Raw genomic sequence first — 24,120 nt, 5'->3', positions numbered from 1 at the left:
TAAAAATACAAAAAATTGCCGGGTGTGGTGGCGGGCACCTGTAATCCCAGCTACTAGAGAGGCTGAGGCAGGAGAATTGCTTGAACCCTGGAGGCGGAGCTTGCAGTGAGTCGAGACTGCGCCACTGCACTCCAGCCCAGGCAACAGAGTGAGACTCCATCTCAAAAATAAATAAATAAATAAATAAATAAATAATAAGTAAAAAAAGAAAAAAGCAGTAAGTGCTCAATAAATGTTACTATCATCTATTTCTTCATTCATTCTTCAACCATTACCTACTGAGTGCCTATTTGGATACTTGACTTAGTACCTGGGTGATGAAATAATCTACAACAAACCTCCATGACACGAGTTTATAACAAACCCGCACATGTACCCCCGAACCTAAAATAAAAGTTAAAAAAACAGAATCCACACAAGTCTAAGCTACTTCCTTGAGGAAAAGACTCCAGCTGAGATCTCAAGGAAGAGTAGAAATTACAGGGGTAAAGAGGCCAAAGAAGAGTGTCCCAGATGAGAGTGGCATGTGCAAAGGCCCTGTGGTGGGAGGAGCCTGGTAGCTCTGAGAAACTCCACAAAGGCACGGTGGTGGCTGGAATGCAGAGATGTGGGGGCACATGGAAAACCTTGTTAAAGTGGTTAAAATGATTATCATAAAGGTGGAAACTAATACACGTTAAATAAATGTTATTTTCATACATTTTTTTTATTGATTCTTCATCCAAAACTTATTGAGTGCCTATTTCACTCCTGGAACTGGACGGAGTAGGGATACAAAGTAGTAAGACAGATTCCCTGTCCTTAGAAGCTCTCACTCTGGGGGCATTGTAATAGTTTGAGAGTAGAGCAATGGTGATTATTATGGATTGAATGAGAACCCCCCAAATTCATATGCTGAAATCCCAATCCTTAGTACCTTAGAGAATGTGACCTTATTTGGAAACTGGGTCATTGCAAGTGCAGTTTTGTTTTAAGCGATAGGGTCTCACTCTGCTGTCCAGGCTGGAGTGTGGTGGTACAATCATAGCTCACTGCAGCCTCCAACTACTGGGCTTTCAAGTGATCCTGTTGCCTCAGCCTCTGGAGAACCTGCGACCACAGGCCTGCATGACCACACCTGCTAACCTTTTTATTTTTTATGTAGAGATTTGGCGGGGCGGGGGAGGGGTGTCTCACTGTATTGCCCAGGCTGGTCTCGAACTCTTGGCCTCAAGCAATTCTCCAGTCTCCACCTCCCAAAGTGCTGTGACTCCAGGTATGAGCTACCATGCCCGGCCAAACGTAATTACTTATATTAAGAGTGGATCATACTGGAGTAGGGTGGGCCCCTATTGGAATGTGACTGGTGTCTATGAAAACGGGAAACGTGGAGACAGCCACGCACACAGGGAGAATGTCATGTGAAGATGATGCTGGGGTGATGTTTCTGCAAGGCAAGGAGTGCCGCAGATTGTCGGCCACCCACCAGAAGCTAGGGGAGAAACACGGAGCAGATTCTCACTTGCAGCCCCCAGGGGAACCCGACTCTGCCAACGCCTTCACCTCCGACTTCCAGCCTTCTGGGGACTTCCTAGAGAGTGCTCTGTCCGTCCTCCCTCTTCGTCCCTCTCTTTCTCTCTCGCGTGGGGAGTGCTCTGCGTGTCCTCCCCTCTGAGCTTACAGTTCCCTCCTCTCCGGTCTCTGCAGGACCGGGCGGACACTTTTTACCGGTCCTCAAGGGTCCACTGCCCCTGCAGCCACCAGGTGTCAGCAAAGCTTCATCCTAGGGGTTCGCGGCCGGGCGGCCCGAGCTGCGCAGGACCTGATTGGAGGCAAGCGCCGTCAGTCACAGGCGTGGGCGAGGCCTCCGAGCCTTGCCACCCTCGGTAGGGAAACTGAGGCTCAGAGAACCCGGAGCCCAGACAGTCTTGTCCCCGGGCCGCCTCCAGAGCCCCGTGTCTTTCTGCAGCCTTGCTTTCCAAAACTTGTTGGGAGGGGGAGAAAAAAAATCAAACAAATCCAGCAACCATTCTTTGTCTTAGGAAGGTGATTCCAAGATTCCGAAGAGCTTTCTCACACATGATGTCACTAGAAGCCGCGGAGAAAAGCCCGCCACTCAGACATGTGACAGAGCAACCGCTCAGTGCTTCAGTTTCCTCTAAAATGGGAGCAATAATAGTGCCGCTCTGAGCATTGCAGTGAAGAGTCCAGAAGATGAGGCTTAGGAAGTTTAGGGCGGAGCCACACAGCAAGGCCCTGGGTAAATGAGCGCAGTGTGAGAAGTGCTCAGAGGTGCCTGTGGGGGGCGGGGTGGGGGCAGGGAAGGCTCCGGGGAGAAGGAGGCTTGGGTTTTGTAGAAGGAGTAGGAGTTTGCCAGATGGCCTGGATGGAAACCCCTTCCGCATGTTCATTCACCAGTTCACTCATTCATTCCTGTCACAAAATTACAACACATTTAAAGGCCTTAATTGACCTTTTTTTTTTTTTTGAGATGAAATCTTGCTCTGTCGCCCAAGTTGGAGTGCAGTGGCACGATCTCAGCTCACTGCAACCTCCTCCACCTCCTGGCAATTTTTATTTTTGTGTTTTTAGTAGAAAGGGGGTTTCAACATATTGGTCAGGCTGGTCTCGAACTCCTGACCCCAGGTGATCCACCTGACTCGGCCTCCCAAAGTGCTGGGATTACAGGTGTAAGCCACCACGCCCAGCCCTTAATTGACTTCTATTTGCCATTCTAGAATTGGGCAACACCTCATTCTGTAAAATAGAATATGTGTCCAGATGAGTTGAACAGAAGAGATTTCTTTGCAGACAGCAACAGGCAGAAGGAAGAAGATACAGAGAACAAAAAAGCAGAATGGTCCTTTCAAAGTTACTTTCCCTGTAAAGGTTAAATCCTAGGGAACTTCGTTCTCCTGCTGGGTGAAACTGGAAGGCTGGGCAAACACCTTGGTTTGGGCTTGCTGGTGTGGCATGTCAGCACGAGTCACTCCATTTTGGTTTGGTCAGTGGGGCCTAGGGCAGGAGCTCAGTCCAAACCAATGGTCTCTTATAAACTTGAGCGCTCCCATCTTCCTCCTGCCGCTGTTGCTCTGCTTCCGTCGTCTTCGCCCTTTTCCTGTTCTTCCTCCTGGTCCTCTGGTTTCTCCTGCTCTGCACCCCCGCTTTTCTCCAACCTCCACCTTCTCTCCTTCCTCTCCTCCTCACTCTCATGGCCCCAGATGCAGCCACTCAGCCAGGCCCCAACCTCACCCCCTAGCGTGATGGGGTGGAGGGACAGGCAGCTGGAGCAGGGAGGCTTATGAAGGTGGACAGACCACTGTCTCTAAGCAGCCTGCGGAGGGCCTGCCTGGAACCTTGGGTTTCAGGGGGACTAGTTCTTGGTGTTGGAGAGCTGGACTCAGCAGCCAGACTAGTGCCTGGGAAGTGGGCTGGAGCCTGGCAGAAACGGGGAGGAAGCCACAGGGCAGCCCTAACAGAGGCACTGGAAACAGCCCCAAGCCAGGCAGTGGAGCCAGAGGCCCCTGAAGTCAGGCAGGGCTAGAGTCAAGTCCCAGATCTCCTACTCATTGACCCTGTGACGGCAGGCAAATGAGCTTACCTCTCTGAGACTCTGTTTCCTCATCTAACCAAGGGCCATGGGGTTTTTTCCCCATTGGTAATTCTCAGACACCTGGTCACCGACCTGATACGAAGTAGTTGCTCAATAAATGACAGCCTAGTTGCCTTTTCGCTCTTCATTTATTCATTGAATAGTGATTGGGGACTCTCTCCTGTGCTGCCTGCTGCTCCATGTACCAGAGACACAAAGCAAAGGAGCCTGCCTGTCAAGCCTACCTTGTCACTTGTTGCCAGGAACTCCTGCTCCCTCCTAGGGCAGCCCCTGGTTAATGGAGCTGAGAGAACCCACGATGCTGAGCCGTGGGGTGTGCACGAGAACCGGGAGGGAGGCTTTATGAAAATCAGGGTCCAGGTACAGCCCCAGGCCAGGTCAGCTCACAGCGGGCAGGCAGGTGAAACTGGAGGAAATTGGAGATACAGTGGGAGGGAGGGAGGGGGAAAAGGTAAAACTTCTCGCCTCCTCCTCAACGCCTAAAAAGTCTGAAGCTTGCTCAAAGCTAAGAATTTTAAACCCAAACTCAGACATCAGCCAATACTGTTTGCAAGGACTGGGGAACAAAAACTCTAAAGTGCTTCTGCGGTGATGTAAACTGGTGCCATCACTTTGCAAAAATTAGAATTTGACAGATTCTAATAATGTTGAAGATGCAGAAATCTGGAGGCCCAGCTATTTCTTCACTGGGTGTTTACCCTGGAAAATCTCTCCCACATCTGTACAGGAGATAGGCTCAGGATGCTCAGAGCAGCGTTGTCTGCACTGGCAAAAAACTGGAAACAACCTACGTGTCCCTCAGAAGGAGAATGAGTAAATAATCAGCGTGCAATAATATTATCATGCAATAGACAAAAGGGATACACAAGACCTTACGTATTCAACATGGGCATGTCTCAGAGATATTGCTGGAGGTAAAAAAACAAAACAACAACAACAACAAAAACAGGCAAGTTACAGAACAATTTTTGGTATTTATAAGAATGTTTCTGGCTGGGCGCAGTGGCTCACACGTATAATCCCAGCACTTTGGGAGGCCAAGGTGGGCGGATCATGAGGAGATCAAGACCATCCTGGCTAATACGGTGAAACCCCATCTCTACTAAAAATACAAAAATTAGCGGGACGTGGTGGCAGGTGCCTGTAGTTCCAGCTACTTGGGAGGCTGAGGCAGGAGAATGGCATGAACCCGGGAGGTGGAGCTTGCAGTGAGCCTATATGGCGCCACCACACTCCAGCCTGGGCGACAGAGAGAGACTCCCTCTCAAAAAAAAAAGAAAAAAAAAAAAAAGAATGTTTTTAAAACACACATTATCTGTAGTGAGGGATCAGTTTTTGTGTTTTACCTTTTTTGATCCCTTATAGACTGAAAAGCTGGTAGAATATAATAAAAATGAAAGACCAGAAATGCACAATGAAAAATACAACAATCATTCCCAATTTAAAATTTTTAAATTAACAATTAAAATAGATTATCAAATTATTAGAAGTCTTCTTCTTCTTTTTTTTTTTTTTTTAAGAGATGGCGGAGGTCTCACTATGTTGCCCAGGCTGGTCTTGAACCCCTGGACTCAAGAGATCTTCCTGCCTCACCCTCCCAAAGTGCTGGGATTACAGGGGTGAGTCCACCATGCCCAGTCAAAGTTTCTAAAGTCTTACTCTCAATTTCTGTGTTTATCTCATTGCAGATTGGTAACAAACAATTACCACCGACCAGACTTTGAGTAGGTGCTGGCAAACTTTTTCTGTAAAGAACTAGGTAATAAATAGTTCACATTGTGGGGGGCAATATGGTCTCTGGCAACTACTCAACCCTGCTGGCATCACATAGAAGCAGCCGTAGGTAAATGAATGGGTGAGGCTGTACCTCTGTAAAACTTTATGTCCACTGAAATTTGAATTTCATTGTCATGTATTACACAAATATTTGTATTACTTTTTATATTTTAAAAATATATTGATTCATATTTTGGGGGTAGATGTGATATTTTGATACCCATACACAATGTATAATGATCAAGTCAGGGTAATCAGGATACCCATCCCCTCAAACATTTATCTTTTATCTTTTCTTTGTGTTGGGGACATTACCCAATGCAATTTTTCTCTTCTGGATATTCTGAAATCTGTAAGACATTATTGTTAACTATAATTTCCTTGCTGTACTATTGAATACAAGAACTTTTTTTTTTTTTTTTTTTTTTTTTTTTTTTTTTTTGAGGCAGGGTCTCACTGTGTCACCCAGGCTGGAGTGCACTAGCGTAATCTTAGCTCACTGCAACCTCTGCCTCCTGGGCCCAAGCAATGCTCCCACCTCAGCCTCCTGAGTAGCTGGGATTACAGGCACGTGCCACCACACCTGGCTAATTTTTGTATTTTTTGTAGAGACAGGGTTTTGCCATGTTGCCCAGGCTGGTCTCAAACTCCTGAGCTCAAGTAATCTACCTGCCTCTGCCTCCCAAAGTGCGGGGATTACAGACATGAGCCACCATGCCCGGCCTGAATACAAGAACTTATTTCTTCTACCTAACTGTATTTCTGTACCATTATCCAACTTCTCTTTCATCCTTCCCTCCCCACCTTCCCTTCCCAGCCTCTGGTAATCACCAATCTACTCTCTACCTCCGTGAGATCCACTTTTTAAGCTCCCACATACGAGTGAGAACACGTGAGTTTCTTCCTTTGATTTTTTTCCCCCATTTAAAAATGTAAGAACTATTTTCAGCTTGTGGGTTGTATAAAATGAAGTATTCAGCCAGATTTGTCCTACAAGCCATGGTTTGCTGACCTTTCCTTTAGCTTATCTGGCAATAGACACAAATAAACACAATGTTTGTTTGTTTCTTTTTTCAGGAAGATCTAACACAGCTGCTGTCCAATTTTTCTTTTCTAAACAAAATGCTAATGATTTTGGTATATGAGTTACATAATTTTTTTAAGTATACACATAGAAAAAACACTGGAAAACATGCCAGATTATTAAAAATGGTGAGTTTGTGGTATGGGTCATTTAGGCAATTGTTACCATTTGCTTTGTGCTTTTCTGTATTTTTTATTTTAATTTGAAGGAAGTTTCTCTTTTCATCATCGTGAGTCCTGGAAGGGTGCTGTGTTCTGTCCCTCTCACTCCTGACTGGCAATGACTCTAAAAAATCCCCCACCTGTGAGGAGTCCTTGGAAAGTAGAAGTGGAGATGTGGTCACTGCTCTCAGGAGAGGCTGAAAGCACAGTCATCAGCCCCAGGAGAGGGGTTGTCTGCACTTCCTTGGCCATCACTAGCCTCTGGGGTGTTTCAAGTTTTTCTGGCAAACAGGATCATTCTGTGGAGTGAGTCTCAGGACCTTGGGATGGGGGGAACAAAACTTTTCTTGCTTTTTTGGTGCCCCCCTGGGTGAAATAAGAAAACCACTAGGGGTGAGTCTTCAAAGCAGAGACAACCCAGGTGAGCAGAGCGGTGGGGAGGGTTTAAAAAGAAAAAAAAAGTGGAGAGGAGCACTTCTCTCTCTCAGATAAGATCTCATCCAGTGGGGAGAACATGCCTGCTCAGGATGGGATGCCTGCCTCAGAATCCCCTGGGATGTGGCTTCCACCCCACCCATCTTCTGCTACAGCAACGGAATTGGTTTCTATCAAGGTGGGACCGAGGTGCTGGGCAGGTTGACCATCACCTCCCAAGTGATGAAGCAGCTGGCTGGGGATGTGGATGGGAAGGAGCTCGCAGGCTGCCCCAAGCTCCTCCCAGCACGAAGCTGAAAACCAGACCCTTCTGCCCCTAACAGGCTGTCAAGTGCTTCCTGACTCCTCTTGTGAGAAAAGAGACTCAGTGAAGCAGGGTTAATATTAGTGAGTCCCCAAAGGTATTCCCAGCTGCTCTGAAGCTGTGGTTCTCAGCATGTAAGCCACAAACCAGCATCACTGGCATCACCTGGGATCTTGTTGGAAATGCAAGTTCTGATCGGGAGCCGTGGCTCAGGCCTATCATCCCAACACTTTGGGAAACTGAGGTGGGAGGATCGCTTGAGGCCGGGAATTCGAGACCAACCTGGACAACATGGTAAGACCCCATGTCCGGCCGGGCGCGGTGGCTCAAGCCTGTAATCCCAGCACTTTGGGAGGCAGAGACGGGCGGATCACGAGGTCAGGAGATCGAGACCATCCTGGCTAACCCGGTGAAACCCCGTCTCTACTAAAAAATACAAAAATCTAGCCGGGCGAGGTGGCGGGCGCCTGTAGTCCCAGCTACTCGGGAGGCTGAGGCAGGAGAATGGCGTGAACCCGGGAGGCGGAGTTTGCAGTGAGCTGAGATCCGGCCACTGCACTCCAGCCTGGGCGACAGAGTGAAACTCCGCCTCAAAAAAAAAAAAAAAAAAAAAAGACCCCATGTCCATAAAAAATAAAAACTTAGCTGGGCGTGGTGGTGCACACCTGTAGTCCTAGCTACTCAAGAGGCAGAGGTGGGAGGATAACTTGAGCCTAGGAGTTCAAGGCTACAATGAGCTATGATCTCGCCATTGACCTCCAGCCTGGGCAAAAGAGGGAGAATGTGTCTCAATAAATAAATAAAAAGAAATGCAAGTTCTTGGTCCTACCCTGGACCTACTGAATCACAATTTGGGAGGGAGAGGCGTCCAGCGATCTTCGCTTAACAAGCCCCTCCCAACTGTATACCCAAGTTTAAGAACCATTGCTTTGCCAAGATAGGTCTTGCTATGTTGCCCAGGCTGATCTTGAACTCCTGGGCTCACATGATCCTCCTGCCTCAGCCTCCCAAAGTGCTGGGATTATAGGTGTGAGCCATTGCACCTGGCTACCATTGCCTTTGGGTTTTGTATTTCTTTAAATTGTTCACCTTTCTGCATCTTTCTTTCATTAAAATAAGTGGGTGATATGTTCATTTTCCAAGACCAGTTTATAGTTAATGCTGCTGCTTCATAAAGTTATTCTTTTTTCACTAAAGAAGGCAACATTGAGTGGATTGGGCATACATTTTCTTTCTCTCCATTAATCTAGGAATTAGGAAACATCAACCAGGTGGCTCACACTGCCATTTCCTGAGATAGCAGTTTCTGTCCAAAAGATTGGTCCACATACTGGTCAAATCCTCCTTTTCTTCCAGGCATACTTTATATTCATCATTATTATATATTCAGGAGGCAAACTGTATTCTTCTTTCTAGAGACAGGTTTTCACTCTTGCCCAGGCTGGAGTGCAGTGGTGCCATCAGAGCTCACTGAGTCCTGATGTCCTGAGCTCAACTGATCCTCCTGGTTGAACCCCCCATGTAGCTGGGACTACAGGTGTGCACCATCATGCCTGGATAATGGTTTGTTTTTATTTTTTGTAGAGGTGGGGTCTCCCTCTGTTGCCCAGGCTGGTCTCAAACTCCTGGGCTCAGCTCAAGCAATCTTCCCATCTCGGTCTCCCAAAGTGCTGGGATTACAGGTGTGAGCCATGGCACCCAGCCTTCAATTTTTCTTTAATGTTGGTTTCCCTGTTAGAATGAAAGCTCAGTGAAGCACATCTTGTTCGCCACTGCGTCGCCGCCACCGCGTACCATGACAGGCTGACAGGAGGCATTTATTAAGTGATTGCTAGCTGATTTCCTCACGCTCCAACCTATCACCACCTGTGGCTTACTCCCGTTTTCTACGGGAGCCCCTGAGGCTCAGAAAGGGGGAGATGATTTGCTCAAGGCCATGCTGCTGGAAAGAGGAGGAGGAGGCAGGACAGAAAGAGCAGATGGAACAGGTACCCTTTTGGTTAGCCAGAGGGGACATTTTTGGACTTAGTGGGAAGAAAGGTGTCATTTTGTCCTTTTGTCTTACGAAGCTATTTTCGTGACGTTCATTTGGTATTGAATGAAAGAAGCTGAATTTTACCACTGATTGTACATGTGAGTTGTCAGCGAACAACAACAACCACAATGAGTCTGGGAACTCCGGGAAAGTGTGATGGGGCCGTGGGAAATGGCTGACTCTTCCTTCATCGAGTGGTGGCCGATGCCAGTCTCCTGGCATGGCCTGTCGGACTTCTCCTAGGATGCACTGTGCATGGTGGTGAGGACTCCAGGCATCTGACCGACAAGGCTGGCGGGGGGTGAGGGCCTTTTCCAGAAAAGGGGGTCACATGTGCAAAATTATCAAGGTGAGAAAAACTACTGGGCGAGAGGGAATGGAGGTGGCTCTGCATGCATCTGACGTGGCTTCTGCAGGGTGTGGGAACAAGAATGGTGACAGGTGAGGCTGGCAAAGCAGCAGGGCCCAGGTTGTGGAGGTAAATGTTGACCCTGGAAAGGAGTGTGGGCTTGCTTCTGAGGGTACTGGGGAGCCATGGGAGAATTCTGAGGAAGGGAGTCACCTGGCACAATTGGCCCTGGGGAACATTCCCTCTGTCTAGTATGAGGAGTTGGGGAAAGAGGAAAAAGGCTGGAAGCTGTCTTTGGTGAGTGAGAGAGGCCAACCACCTGTGCTATCCAGGCGGGGGCATGCTGAGGATGGGGCAGGATTTCCCCAGTGCCCCCATTCCTTGTAAGGGGGATCTGGGATCACAGCAGTCTCAGTGTGCAATGTGGTCCCGTCTTTTGCACCTTTCCTTTCTTTTGACACAGAGTCGTGCTCTGTCACCCAGGCCAGAGTGCAGTGGTGTGATCTCAGTTCACTGCAGCCTCTACCTCCTGGATTCAAGCAATTCTCGTGCCTCAGCCTCCTGTGTAGCTGGCTTTACAGGTGTGCGCCACCCTGCCTGGCTAATTTTTTTGTATTTTTAGTAGAGAAGGGTTTTCACCATGTTATTAATGGCTGGTCTGGAACTCCTGGCCTCAAGCAATCTGCCCACCTCAGCCTCCCAAAGTGCTGGGATCACAGGTGTAAGCCATAGGGCCCAGCCTGTACTTTTCAAAGCACATTTGTAAATTTCTTGTTTCAGACATTCTTTTGATTAGAAACAAAATGTTACATATACAGTGGAAGCCTGCTGGGTACTTCCCTGACACCATTCCCTTTTCTCCTCTTACTTTAATTTTTGTACCTTTTTTTTTTTTTTACTTTAAGTACATGTGCCTAACCACAAACAATATATAGTATTGCTTCCACACTTTCCATAAATGTTAAATTCTATGTATCATTTAGTAAATTGCAATTTTCTCTTAAACATTGTGTTTCCAAGGCCGGTCCAGGTGACTCACGCGTGTAATCCCAGCACTTTGGGAGGCTGAGGCAGGTGGATTACTTGAGGTCAGGAGTTTGAGACCAGCCCGCCCAACATGGTGGAACCCTGTCTGTACTAAAAATACGAAAATTAGCCAGGCATGGTGGTAGGCGCCTGTAATCCCAGCTACTCAGGAGGTTAAGGCAGGAGAGTTCCTTGAACCCAGGAGGTGGAGGTTGCAGTGAGCTGAGATCATGTCACTGCAACCCAGCCTGGGCAACAGAGTGAGACTGTCTCAAAAACAAAAACATTATGTTTCCAAGACTTACAGCTGACTCTTGAACAATGAGGGAGGGAGGGGCACTGACTCCTTCATGCAGTCAAAAATCCCCCTGTAACTTTTGACTGCCCCCAAAACTTCACTTCCATTGAACAGAAGACTTGCCAACACCATAAACAGTGGAACAACACATATTTTGTATGTTGTAGGTATTCTATATTGTATTCTTGCAATAAAGTAAGCTGGAGAAAAGCAAACGTTATTAAGAAAATCTGAAGGAGGAGAATATGTATTTAGTATTTGTTAAGTGGAAGTGGATCATCATCAAGCTCTTCCTTCTGGTCATCTCTATATTGAGTAGGCAGATGAGGAGGAAAAGAGGAAGCTTTGGTGTTGCTGTCTCAGGAGTGGCAGAGATGGAAGAAAATCCAGGAATAAGTGGACCCACACAGTTCAAACCCATGTTTGAAGGGTCAACTGTATGTTGCCACATATAGTAGATTTAGATCATTCATCTTAGCTGGTGTGCAGTGTCTCACGCAGAGGTATAATGCAAGTTATTAATCCGGTCTCATTTTGTTGTTGTTGTTGTTCTGAGACGGAGTCTTGTTCTGATCTTGGCTCTAGTGGCGTGATCTTGGCTCACTGCAACTTCCGACCCCCGGGTTCAAGTGATTCTCCTGCTTCAGCTTCCCGAGTAGCTGGAATTACAGGCGCCTGCCACCACACCTGGCTAATTTTTGTATTTTTAGCAGAGACGGGTTTCACCATCTTGGCCAGGCTGGTCTTGAACTCCTGACCTTGTGATCCACCCGCCCACAGTCCCGTTTTGATGGACACTTGCGTTGCTTCCAGTCGCTGCTGCTGTGCACCATGCTGCCCTGAATAGCCCACATGCATCCGGAGCTATGTTACTTCACCTCTCCTTGAGGGAGCTGTGACCCTGCCGAGAGCAAGAACCCTGCAACTGGGCTGACTGGGTTCAGATCCCAAATCTGTAATTTATGGGCTGGGCAACTGAGCAAGTAACTTAAGGACGCTGTGTTTTCATCCAGAAAAAATGGAGATAATAGCAGTACTTCCTTTAGAGGTTGTTGTGGAGATTAACCTGTTAGCATCAGTGAAGCGCTTGGTACTATAAGGTGTTTAACGTAATTATTATGCGTCTAAAACTTGAACATGGGGATGTTCTCATTTGTGCGAGCTAAAAATTAAAACAATTGAATTTATGGAGAGAGAGAGTAGAAGGATGGTTACCAGCGACTAGGAAGGGTAGGTGGCAGGGTGAGGTTAGGGGAGAAAGACGGGATGGTTAAGGGTATAAAAAAATAGAATGAGTAAAATGTAGTATTTGGTAGCACAATAGGGTGGCTATAGTCAATAATAATGTAATTGTACATTTAAAAATAACTAAAGTATTATAATTGGATTGTTTGAAACACAAAGGATAATTGCTGGAGGGGATGGATACCCAATTTACCCCAATGTGATTATTATGCATTGCATGCCTCTATCAAAATAGCTCATATGCCCCATAAATGTATACATCTACTGTGTATCCACAAAAAATTAAAAGTGGAAGCCCCTGCCGCCGCCAACTCCGTCGCCAAGCGAGTGAGGAAGAAGAGGAGGAGCGCAGTCAGAGAGCGGCAGCAGCTGCAGCGGCGCCGTGGCGGGGACCAGCCCAGAGAGACCCCCCAGCACAGAGGCGGCCGTGCTGAGCTGGCGCGACCAACCGAGCGAGAGGTGGCCCCGGCTCCTTCTCGTCTGGAGCCAGCGGCCTGTGGCCCGCGCCCGCATTCGGTCAGCCGAGACCCGCCTCCCACCCGCCTGCAGGCCTTGTGAGGGAGGCGCAGAGCTGGGCGGCCTAGAGCGGCGGCGGCCGGGAGCGCGTCGGGCCAGGGCGGAAAGTGAGGCGGACGAGCGCCTGGTGGCCGCAGCCCCCGGGGACTCGGCGCGGGAGCCGGCGCGGAGCGGAGCGGGAGTCTCCAGCGGCCCGCGACCGGGGCTTGCCCCTGCCCCTCCCTCCTCTCCGGTGGCCGGGGGCGGAGTGACCTGCAGAGCCTGGAATATGGCCAGGGAAATGGAAATGACCCAGAGGCCGAAGCCCACCTCAGATTACCTGATGCAGCTGAAGAACGACAAGAAGCTCGTGAGCAGCCTGCCCAACTTCTGCGGGATCTTCAACCGTCTTGAGCGGCTGCTGGACCAAGGTGCAGAGACTGAGATCGGGAGCATTTGTGACTTGCCTATGTCTCAAGACAAGTTGGCAGCAGAGCTGGAGCAAGACACTCGCTTCTCCTCTCTGTTCCATTTTGTGGCGTGTCTCCACAAGGGGAACTGGAGGGAAAAACCTGGAATATTTCCATATGCTAGAAAGCTGCTGCTGTTGCCTCAAGTTGTGAAGAAATGAGCAGAGTCGGAAAGACATGTACAATGACACATTGAATGGCAGTACAGAGAAAAGGAGTGCAGAATTGCCTGATGCTGTAGGACCTATTGTTCAGTTACAAGAAAAACTTTATGTGCCTGTAAAAGAATACCCAGATTTTAATTTTGTTGGGAGAATCCTTGGACCTAGAGGATTTACAGTCAAACAGTACTTTGGGAAGCCGAGGCGGGCAGATCAGGAGGTCAGGAAATCGAGACCATCCTGGATAACACGGTGAAACCCTGTCTCTACTAAAAATACAAAAAATTAGCCAGGCGTGGTGGCGGGTGCCTGTAGTCCCAGCTAGTTGGGAGGCTGAGGTAGGTGAATGGCGTGAACCCCGGAGACAGAGCTTGCAGTGAGCTGAGATCGCACCACTGCACTCCAGACTGGGTGACAGAGCCAGACTCTGTCTCAAAAAAAAAAAAAAAAAAAAAAAAAAAAGAGAACAAGGTACATGCATTACGTGTCACATGCCACATTACTGAGCAAACTGTTCACATATTTTTTTTAAATCTCCCTGTATAGAAAAAAATCATTAAGGTTGTAAAAGCCATGCTTGCCTATTTGCTGTATACACGTAATGAAATTGTAGATGAAGTGTAGTGCATTGAAACAAATGAACGAAAAGTAGATATTTTATTATACAAGGGTACTGGTGTACAAAATATATATATATATGTTTGGAAATATAGCTTTTTTTTTTTTTTGAGAGGGAGTCTCGCTCTGTCGCCCAGGCTAGAGTGTAGTGGCGCGATCTCGGCTCACTACAAGCTCCGGCTCCCAGGTTCACGCCATTCTCCTGCCTCAGCTTCCCGAGTAGCTGGGACTATAGGCGCCCACCACCGCGCCTGGCTAATTTTTTGTATTTTTAGTAGAGACAGGGTTTCACCGTGTTAGCCGGGATGGTCTGGATCTCCTGACCTAATGATCCGACCGCTTCGGCCTCCCAAAGTGCTGGGATTACAGGCGTGAGCCACCACCTGGCCGGGAGTGGTGACCTTCTGAAGTTGAGAGCTCTTCCATCACAGGGCTCCCTAAGGGCATCTCTGTTCCTAGTGGGGAAACCCTCAACCCACTTGGCTCTCCTTAGCCTGAGACAGGCAACTTTCTCCAGCTTTTACTCTTCGCTGAATTCTCACGGGGGGTTTGGGGGTATGTTCAGGGTCAGGAGCGACGTTGGGGGCCCGGCCCGCTGGGCGCTGTTCATGGGTAGCTGGGACCAGACAGAGCAGGGGCTTCATCATCACCTGCGGGGACATGCATTTCTGGGGCCACCCCAGACCTCCCGGAGGATGCTGATTGACACTGTCCAGTTTGAGAACTACTATGTCCAGGGAGCAGAGGCCTCCCCGATGCCCCTTGGGTAGTATCTGGCCCAGGGCTTTTCTGGATGAGAGGATGGGCATATGAGCACATGGAACTGGGGTAGGGAGGTCGGGGCACCGAACAAGGCAGAGGCCGATGGGGAGGTGGGGGAGGAAGAGGGGTCCCTCCTGGCCACCCTGAGGGGAGGGCGACAGTAGAGATTTGTTCGGGAGGCACAGGACGAGGCTGGCCGCTAGGACTGTGCACTGAGGGGCACCGACCGTCAGGGGCGCGCTGCGAGTAGATCCTCGAGGAAGAGCAGCGGACCATGCGCGAGGGGGCGGAGCCAGGAGGCGCGCGGCGACCCCTGCGGGCTACTGCTTGGGGCGCGGCCGGCGGCGGTTGCTCATCCCATCCGGGTCCGGAGTAACCGCCGCTGATGCCAAAGCTCGCCAACATGGCGGACCTGGAGGCCGTGCTGGCCGATGCCAGTTACCTGATGGCCATGGAGAAGAGCAATGCGACCCCTGCGCCCGCGCCAGCAAGAGGACCGTCCTGCCCGAGCCCAGGCACCAGTTGCTCCGGCCCGCGCCGGCCCCCACGCGGCTGCCAGCGACCCCCTGGGTCTGCGAGGCTAAGGTGCTGATCCGTCGCTGTCCCAGTGAGGGTGGCACCGCGGAGCGGGCGATGCGGGGCCAGCCTTGTCGTTCCAGTCTCTGAAATGGGGCATCGGAGAGCTGGTGGGGGGTACTAGGGGAGAGAGCGCTCCGAAGTGCCCAGCGCGGCACCCTGCGCGCAGCGAGCGCCCCTGCCAGGGGCTGGTTATGACTTGGCTGAACCAGCTCCATCCCTGTGGCTCCATCCCTGTGGCTCCCTCCCGACCAGCCCTGCCCTGTCCTGTCCTGTCCTGTCCTCTTCCATTCCATGGTTCTACCTGTTGTATTGGTGTGGTCCCTGTCGACTCCTTGCCTGTCACTCCTTTGGGCTCCATTCTGGTCGCTCCTTCTTCTCGGGCTCTGCGGTCCCCCTTTCCAACTCCATCCTCTCACCTCCCTCTGGGCCGCTTACCTGGGGACTGCAGGCTTGTTGCTTATCGTCCGAGGTAAACTGCTGTTTTCAGTGCTTGCTCTTCTTGAAGTCGCTAAGTCTAGTCACCTTTTTAGGCTCTTCTATTTTGTGCCCAGGCAGGATTTTGACCCACTCAATATTCTTTTTGGTGTCAAGTGTGTCCCCTGAGCTACTTTCCTCAACTTGTAGATCTACTGGTGGCACTTCATTAAAAAATTGAAACGGGAGTCACTTAAGTCACTTGAATGGGTGATTCCGGACAGGAATTTGTTGTTAAATTATCAAAGGAGGGCTCGATTGAATTGGCGAGGGGCTCGGTGAGGTCCATACCAAGTTGCAATTTTCTCTCAAATGATTTATTATTAAGGAACTAGTAAATTTTTTTGCTGGTTCATATCATTAGCACTTCCCCAGAAAAAATAGTTCGTCAGGTTAATGGTGAGTTTTAAATAGTGTATCAAGGCTTCAGCGATGGATTTTTTTTTTCCTCTAGCTCCTTTTTCCTAATTAACACCATCATGAGTTGTACAGCTAATGCGGTTCCTTGATGCTAAATAGCTCTTGGAATTGATGCTCAAAAGAGGCATTTTCTTTATGGTGAATTTGAAACCATGCAATTCTGTAAAATATTGGAATCTACACCAAAGTTACTGTCCATTTGAAATCATCAGTCCTTCAAGCGTTAGGCGCCCGAGATTGCTTAAATGTTACCTAATGCTAAGTGATCATCATCTGATCTTTTTACAAGTCCATCTATGAGCCCTATGATACAGAGAATACCAGTCCCCTTGTTATTTGTTGTGAAAAGCTAAACTGTGCAAATGAAGACTTGCTTGCTGGATATTTTTGGCCTCCTTTTCCTCCTTAGCCCAGGCCTCTTGTTGGTCTTGCAGGGTGTGCTACTCTTTAATAGGCAATGCCAAGTAGTGAAAATCAGGGAAAAGTGCAAACCTGTCTGCGATGTCGTGAGTTTAACACCCCTATTCCAGAGTGTAGCAGATCTGAAGCTAATTGAAAAAATCAGTGCTGCTTAAAATTTCCGGCAAGTGGGAAACTTACTTAGAGAATAAGAACTCCTATATCAAACCTAAATTTCACCGAAAAAACTGTCCATTTCTATAAATGTGGTAGAAAAAGGCTTAATTCCTTTTTCTCTTGCCTTTCCTAGTGCCCCCCCACCCCCCAAAGGCAGGGAGTCCTAAATATGTAGGGTTTCTATATATATAATTGATAAATCTCAACTCATGGGCAGTTTTTTTTGGGGGGAGTAGAATATAATATTACTAAAGTTAGGAACTTCTGTTCAGTTTTTTTTTTCCCCCCTTGGTATTTGGAACGTAATGTGACTTTTGCTTTTTTCGTGTCCCTCTTAAGAATGTACTTATGTGCTTAGGGTGTTCGCTTCCTTGTATGAATGCCTTTGTTTTTCAGTGGTATTCTTTGGTAATGCTTTTAAGGCAGAGTGACAGCCAGCATATTTCTCATGGCATTTTAAAATTGAGAAATTACCTTGTGATCCGCCCACCTCAGCCTCCCAAAGTGCTGGGATTACAGGCATGAGCCACCGCGCCCGGCCTGGAGAGGAATATTTCAAGTTATGCACCAATCACTTAGTGATTGAAGCTAGACAATTACTGAATAAATTCCGTGTCCACTAATGAAGAAAACTAGGCCACTTGCGGTGGCTACACAAACAGAAAGATGCAAACTATGATATCACTATGGAGACTATGTTTAGATAGATCTTCAAAGGTAATCACTAACAAATTACTGTAACACCAAACATCATGTGTTCTATGCATTATCCTATATTCTATATTCATTCTTTGTTATTCTATATTCTATGCATATAGAATAATAAGAGTCATCCATACACTATTTGTTTGTGGTTAAATAAAATCTTCAAGCAATTACACTTTAAAGCAAACATGCTTCTTGGCTCGACTCTGTGCATTTCACACTAGTCTATAAACTCCATGAAGGAAGGGGCTGTGACTGGGTTTGTCATAGTATCCCTGTGCCTGGCTCATAGAAATGGCTCTACAACTATGCACTGAGTTCATGTCATAAACGGTATCATAAATGTCCTTTAAGGACTGTCAGTCCTCCTTGAAAATTATAAAGAATCTTTAAAATGTCATTTCAGCCCTTCCTATCATATTGTATGAATACTTTGAAAGGACAAGCTTTGCAATAGGTGATCCAACATTTGCAATGTCCAGTAAACAGAAATGAGACTCCAGGGGAAAGATGAAGTTCACGTTACTCAACCTCTTTCAACTATGTGTGATTTCGAGTCATCTGAATTTCATTCTGTTTTTTAAAAAAGAGTAACAGAGTAATACAGCCTACAGTAAAAGTCGTCTGAATTGCTCCAGGGCTTAAGATGTTGACCTTTCGTGGGCCTTTGCTTATGAATTAGACTTTACTTAAATAAAAGCATTTCTTTTCCAATGTGACATAAAACAACTGGCCTGCACATCTAAATGCTCCTGTTTTAACTGGGCCTGCACAGGGAGTCTGTGGGTCACAGTCTACTACTCCCAATAGGGCCCATTATCAGCTACACTAGCTCAACAAAACATTTCAGTAAACTAAAGCAGCTATGCCATCTGGATAAATAGTCAGCTTTTCCAGGATTTGCACTCATTGGTTGGTTAACTGAATAATGTGTCAGCATAACAAAATGTTTGCCTCTTGCCATCTCAAAGAAGCAAAATCTCCCTTAGGCAGAATGTTCCATTTTCTGAAACTCTCCTGTAATAGCAGGAAGCTGCAAACCCAGTGTTTCATTTAAATTAGCTAGATATTTCATTCTGATGCTCTTCTGTTTAAAACTGGAAAAGGCAAAGTAACTAAAATAAGGAAGCACAAAGAATAGTGACTGCAAATAATTTGCTGGAAATAAAAAAAAATCACTAAAGACAAATTAAAATGTAAGCTTCTCATTCAGATATTAAAAATGCAAATCTGAGCATCTCTTTCAAGAATACCAAAAACTGGTGGTCACATGGCTTGCTCTTTAATGAAGCTGAAATAGAAACTCCTATCAAAAACCTTTTGACTCTAATCCATTTTACCAACAGCATGAAGTCATATCAGCCATTTAAGTCATTATGCTGAGGCATTTTAACATGCAATTAACTTTCTTAAAGGATCTAGAAATTCCCTAACCCCCAACCTCCAAATCAAATATGTAGGCTACTAACTGCCATCCAGTGGTAGAAAGAATTTTGCAAGATGTTTTACCTGATAATCTCAATGTAACAGAATCCTAACACAGCCCAAGGAGTGACTATTACTATGTAAGTGGCTACATTACACAACTAAAGCCAAAGCCACTAAGATAAGTAGAGTGGCTCAGTGGCTCACAGTGTAAGCCAGTGTGGCTCACGCCTGTAATCCCAGCACTTTGGGAGGCTGAGACAGGTGGATCACGAGGTCAGGAGATCAAGACCATCCTGGCTAACACGGTGAAACCTTGTCTCCACTAAAAAAGCAAAAAAATTAGCTGGGCGTGGTGGCGGGCACCTGTAGTCCCAGCTACTCGGGAGGCTGAGGCAGGAGAATGGTGTGAACACGGGAGGCGGAGCTTGCAGATGGTGCCACTGCACTCCAGCCTGGGTGACAGAGGGAGACTCCGTCTCAAAAAAAAAAAAAAAAAAATCCTCTCTGTTTAGGCTGTAGAGTTTTCTGTGTCTTCATTCTCCTGTGCTCATAGCCTAATTTTGAACTGAAAAGTCCATGTTGGAAGCACAAATAGCCTTTAGAAAGAAAGTATTCCTTATTATTGATAGGAGTATTTCTATGTGTAAGACAGCAGTAGTGCTCTTCTTTTTCATTAGGGTACAAATTCAAAACATAAATTGTAATTTGTCATTTATTTTGTGTTTATTACAGTAGATGGTCATTTATTTCATGTTTTTACAGTAGATGGTCATTTACTTAGAGTTTAAGAAAACCCCACTAAGATTTGTAGATAGTGTTTTATAGTTTTATATGTATTAACTCTTTTTAGGTTTTATAATTATGCTTGGTAATAGGTAGAAATTTTAAAAAGGACAAAAAATTACTCCAGCTTCATCCATGTGGAGACATTGAGAGGTATATTTTATGTATTTGAGGACAATTGGTTTTCTCCTTAGATACTAGTATCTTGACTGTGGTGCAGGGAGTAGCTTTCAGCCTTCCAGACTCAGAAACTAGATTTTATTATATCACTGTACTAAGCATCTGTCTCTTATTGTGAAACTCACATAATCAGCCAAGTCCGCCTGACTAAATTATTCTCTTCCTATAGGCCTCTGGTTCTTATTTTAAGATTAAAGACCCTTTTGAGAATCCTATTAAGTGAGAGCCTCCCCCTCCCAAAAGTGCGCGAACTCATGCAGTAGATTTACCTGAAAAGCTACACCATAGTTAGAATGTCCAGTTTGCTACATTGCATTGAACACTGGCTCCTGTAGGAGCCTCCGTGCCCAGCGTCTGTGTGGCTAGAGCTCTCTCTCATGGGTCGCCCTTGCTACATGACCGTCGGAAGGTGGTGTAGCGAGCACAGACCCATGTGGATGAGTCAGATGGTTACTTGGGACCGAGTCACGCTCCACGGGAGCGGCTTACACTGGATGTCCAGTACTTGAAATCCCTGACTATGGGTGGCCTCGGGACAAGTCATCTTTCCGTATTTTCACGTTTCCTGTTGTAGCTGCTGGGCACGCCTCTGCTGGATTTGAGAATATAGTTCATGAAACCGCTGCCAAAGCTGCCCAGACCAGAAAACTTTGGCATTTCTCGGCCCTTTGTGTTATGTATTGATTTAAAGTTTTTATTCTCAGAGAGCAAGCTTTTTTCTTTATTTAGAGATTCTTGGAAATGGCTCCGTAATACTCGTCATCTTATTTTAGAAGGAAATTCAGGTTCAGGGAGAAGCTAATTGCTCAAGGTCGCATTGATAACAAATGGCACAGTTGAGCTTCAAACCCAGGTTTTCTGAATCCAAATTCAGCATATTTTCAGAAAAGCCTTCAGACTGTCTTTTTCCCGGTGAATCTTATTTTATGAGGAGGGGGGACTCATGGATTTGAATAGAGGAGCACTGTCAATTTCAGACATTAGTACAGAATTTTAAAATGCATTGTATTCATTCAGTAAAGATTATCAACTGCAGGGGTCTGAGGAAGTGCTCCAGTAGCATAATTTCACTGGCCACGTTAACTTAATAATAAATACATTAATAATTCTCTAGAAGAAAAGATGTCATAGATTCCATGTTAAGTAATAAGATTGTTATTAATAATGATGGCAGTGTTATAACTTGAGAAAAGCTACATGTTGTGGGTTCTCAATATTTTCTTACCCCAAACATCTTTTTGTGATTTTAGGTGCATTCTTAATTAAAATTCATCTCCATCCCTGCCAGTGGGTGAATGAGTATCCTTGACTTGAATACGTTTGTCAGTTACTCTCGATACACAAAGGATTTTTTTTTTTTTTGTGAGACAGTCTCATTCTGTTGCCCAGGCTGGAGTGCAGTGGTGTGATCTCGGCTCACTGCAACCTCCGCCTCCCACGTTCAACCAATTATCCTGCCTCAGCCTCCTGAGTAGCTGGGACTACAGATGTGCACCACAACATCTGGCTAATATTTTTGTATTTTTTGTAGAGACAGGGTCTTGCCACGTTGCCCAGGCTGGTCTCGAACTCCTGGCCTCAAGTGATTCAACTGCCTCAGCCTCCCAAAGTGTTGGGATTATAGGCATGAGCCATTGTGCCTGGCCCATAAAGGATTTTTAATATTAAACTTGGCACTCATTAGCAGTTCATTCTAAATTGTGATGGAAAATTAATGGAGCAGGTTGCATACCTAACCCCTACCCAGAAAGGTTGTTGAGCTCAGCTTGGGGCAGAGTTGTATTTGTCAGGAACACATTAGTAAATCCATTTATGGCTTTTGCCTTTTTCACCTGGTGGTGCGTGTGGAGCTTTTCCTCGTCAGCAGTGTATAGACCTTGTCAGTGTTTGGAATTGCTGCATGAGATGTCAGAATGCTGATCTACTTAACCCTGTGCTCAAAAGCGCAAGTGCAATTGCAGTAAATGTTCTTACACAGGTGCCTTTGGGTCTATGTGTGAGCCTTTCTCTGAGGTAGATAGCTAGAAAGAAGTAAGATAGGGGCGCATTCTCCTCTACATTTAAGGATAGAGCTGCAAAGAAATTTTAATTTTATTCAGAAGCTTTACTGTTAAGACTAATATTATTTTTATTTCAAAAGTATTTCATATAAACAATTATTTCATATATATATAGGTATATATATAGTCAGGTAAAACAAAAAAGAACAATGTTATTGTTGGTCAGAACCAAGAATTTAAGTGTAAATGAAGAGATACATGAGTACAAGATAAGAGTTAAATCAAAATTCTGTAAGATCAATTTTAAATTGGAAAATTATTTGAAATTCATGATTCTTTTTGAAATATGTGGACTTACCATCCCCAGTCTTTAAAAAAATCCAAGAAACAATTGCATTTCCATCATGTAGGCACCCCATATACCTGCGCCTGACTCCAGGTGTGGGCGAGATGAGCCTGGAACCTCTGTTATCTGTTGTATCAGAAAGCGAAGGCACCATCCAAGAAATGTGGTGGGCACCATCCCTAACAAACTCTGAGGCCAGAAGAAGGGGTTCCCACTGGCTAAAAGTGAGACACGCTGAACATCAAAAGAATATGGCTGATACAAACCCACTGTGGTGGGCAGAATGATGCCCCCCTGAAATATCCACATCTTAATCCCCAGAACCTATGAACATGTTCTATTCTATGACAAGGGGGCGTTAGGGGTGTAGGTGGCATCACAGCAGCTAAGCTGCTGAGTTTAAGATAGAGAGATGATCCTGGATTATCTAGGTGGGCCCTAGTGTTACCCCGAGGGGGGCGGGGAGTTGGTGTCAGAGCAATGTAACATGAGAGTGAGTCAACCAATCACTGCTGGCCTTTTGAGGAAGGAGGAAGGGGCCATGGACCGAGGAATGTGGGCAGCCTGTAGAATCTGGAAAAGGCAAGGAAATGGCCTGTCTCTTACGGCCTCCATGTAAGACCGCAGCCCTACTGACACTCTGACCTCAACCCAGGGAGGCCCATTTCAGACCTCTGACCTGCAGATCTGTAGAAGTCAATTTCTGCTTGATTTAAGCCACCAAGTTTGTGGTTAAGCAGGAGAATTGCTTGAACCCAGGAGGTGGAGGTTGCAGTGAGCCAGGATGGTGGCACTGCACTTCAGCCTGGGTGACTGAGCAAGACTCCATCTCAAAAAAAAGTTGCTTTTTTTTTAAATAAAAAATAAGGGCTGGGCGTGGTGGCATACACCTGTAATTCCAGCACTTTGGGAGGCCGAGGCGGGTGGATCACGAGGTCAGGAGTTCAAGACCATCATGACCAACCTGGTGAAACCATGTCTCTACTAAAAATATAAAATTAGCTGAGTGTGGTGGTGCGCGCCTGTAGTCCCAGCTACTTGGAGGCTGAGGCAGGACTATCGCTTGAACCCGGGAGGCGGAGGTTTTTGCAGAGGTTGCAGTGAGCCGAGATTGCACCTCTGCACTCCAGCCTGGTGACAGAGCAAGACTTGATCTCAAAAAAAGAAAAGAAAAGAAAATTAAAATAGTCTCGCTGGGCATGGTAGCTCATGCCTGTAATCCCAGCACTTTAGGAGGTCCAGGAGCTTGAGACCAAGTTGGGCAACATGGTGAGACCCCATTTCTACAAAAAAAATACCAAACGAAAATTAGCTGGGTGTGGTAGCACATGCCTGTGGTCCCAGCTACTCAGGAGGCTGAGGTGTGAGGATCACTTGAGCCCAGGAGATCAAGGCTGCAGTGAGCTGTGATGGCACCACTTCACTCCAGTCTGGGTGTTGGAGTGAGACCCTGTCTCAACAAACAAACAAACAAACAAAAAATCTTATATTTACATCATAAAACTAATCACAAACTACTAGACCAGCTTCTAAGGTAGAAACGCTCTACCTTAGAGGGAAGGAGAAGCCCTGGGTGGACCAGACGGCCACACCATGAACCCTCCCAGAGACTTTAGACAGAGAGAGGCACTCCACAACACCCCACTCTCCCTCTGCCGTCTCTCACCCCCTCCTCTGTCCACACAGGTCAGCCCAAGGCCACTCCCTCGGTCACTCCATTCCCGCCATCCTCTGAGGAGCTCCAAGCCAACAAGACCACACTGATGTGTCTCATGAGTGACTTCTATCCAGGAATCTTGACGGTGACCTGGAAGGCAG

General features: G+C 46.7%; 1 protein-coding gene across 1 annotated transcript; it reads left to right on the top strand.

The window, feature by feature from the left end:
- Positions 1 to 1,393: 1,393 nt before the first annotated feature.
- On the top strand, positions 1,394 to 24,096 carry LOC140709177 (uncharacterized). The gene is made up of 4 exons (XM_073007113.1): positions 1,394 to 1,584; positions 1,687 to 1,820; positions 12,638 to 15,396; positions 23,989 to 24,096. Exons 1-3 carry the CDS (start codon positions 1,394 to 1,396, stop codon positions 13,429 to 13,431), a joined length of 1,119 nt encoding a protein of 372 aa, XP_072863214.1. The 3' UTR covers positions 13,432 to 15,396; positions 23,989 to 24,096.
- The last annotated feature ends 24 nt before the right edge of the window (positions 24,097 to 24,120 follow it).

Source organism: Chlorocebus sabaeus, chromosome 19 (genome assembly GCF_047675955.1).
Source record: "Chlorocebus sabaeus isolate Y175 chromosome 19, mChlSab1.0.hap1, whole genome shotgun sequence".
In the NCBI taxonomy this organism is placed as follows: domain Eukaryota; kingdom Metazoa; phylum Chordata; class Mammalia; order Primates; family Cercopithecidae; genus Chlorocebus; species Chlorocebus sabaeus.
This window is presented reverse-complemented; position numbering and strand designations above follow the sequence as displayed.

Excerpts from the sequence above, each read along its gene's own strand:
- LOC140709177 (XM_073007113.1), top strand. The coding sequence starts at position 1,394 with ATGTCATGTGAAGATGATGCTGGGGTGATGTTTCTGCAAGGCAAGGAG. Across the intron at positions 1,585-1,686 it reads GACTTCCTAGAGAGTGCTCT|GACCGGGCGGACACTTTTTA; the intron begins GTCCGTCCTCCC and ends CGGTCTCTGCAG. Across the intron at positions 1,821-12,637 it reads CCTGATTGGAGGCAAGCGCC|GAAGAAGAGGAGGAGCGCAG; the intron begins GTCAGTCACAGG and ends CAAGCGAGTGAG.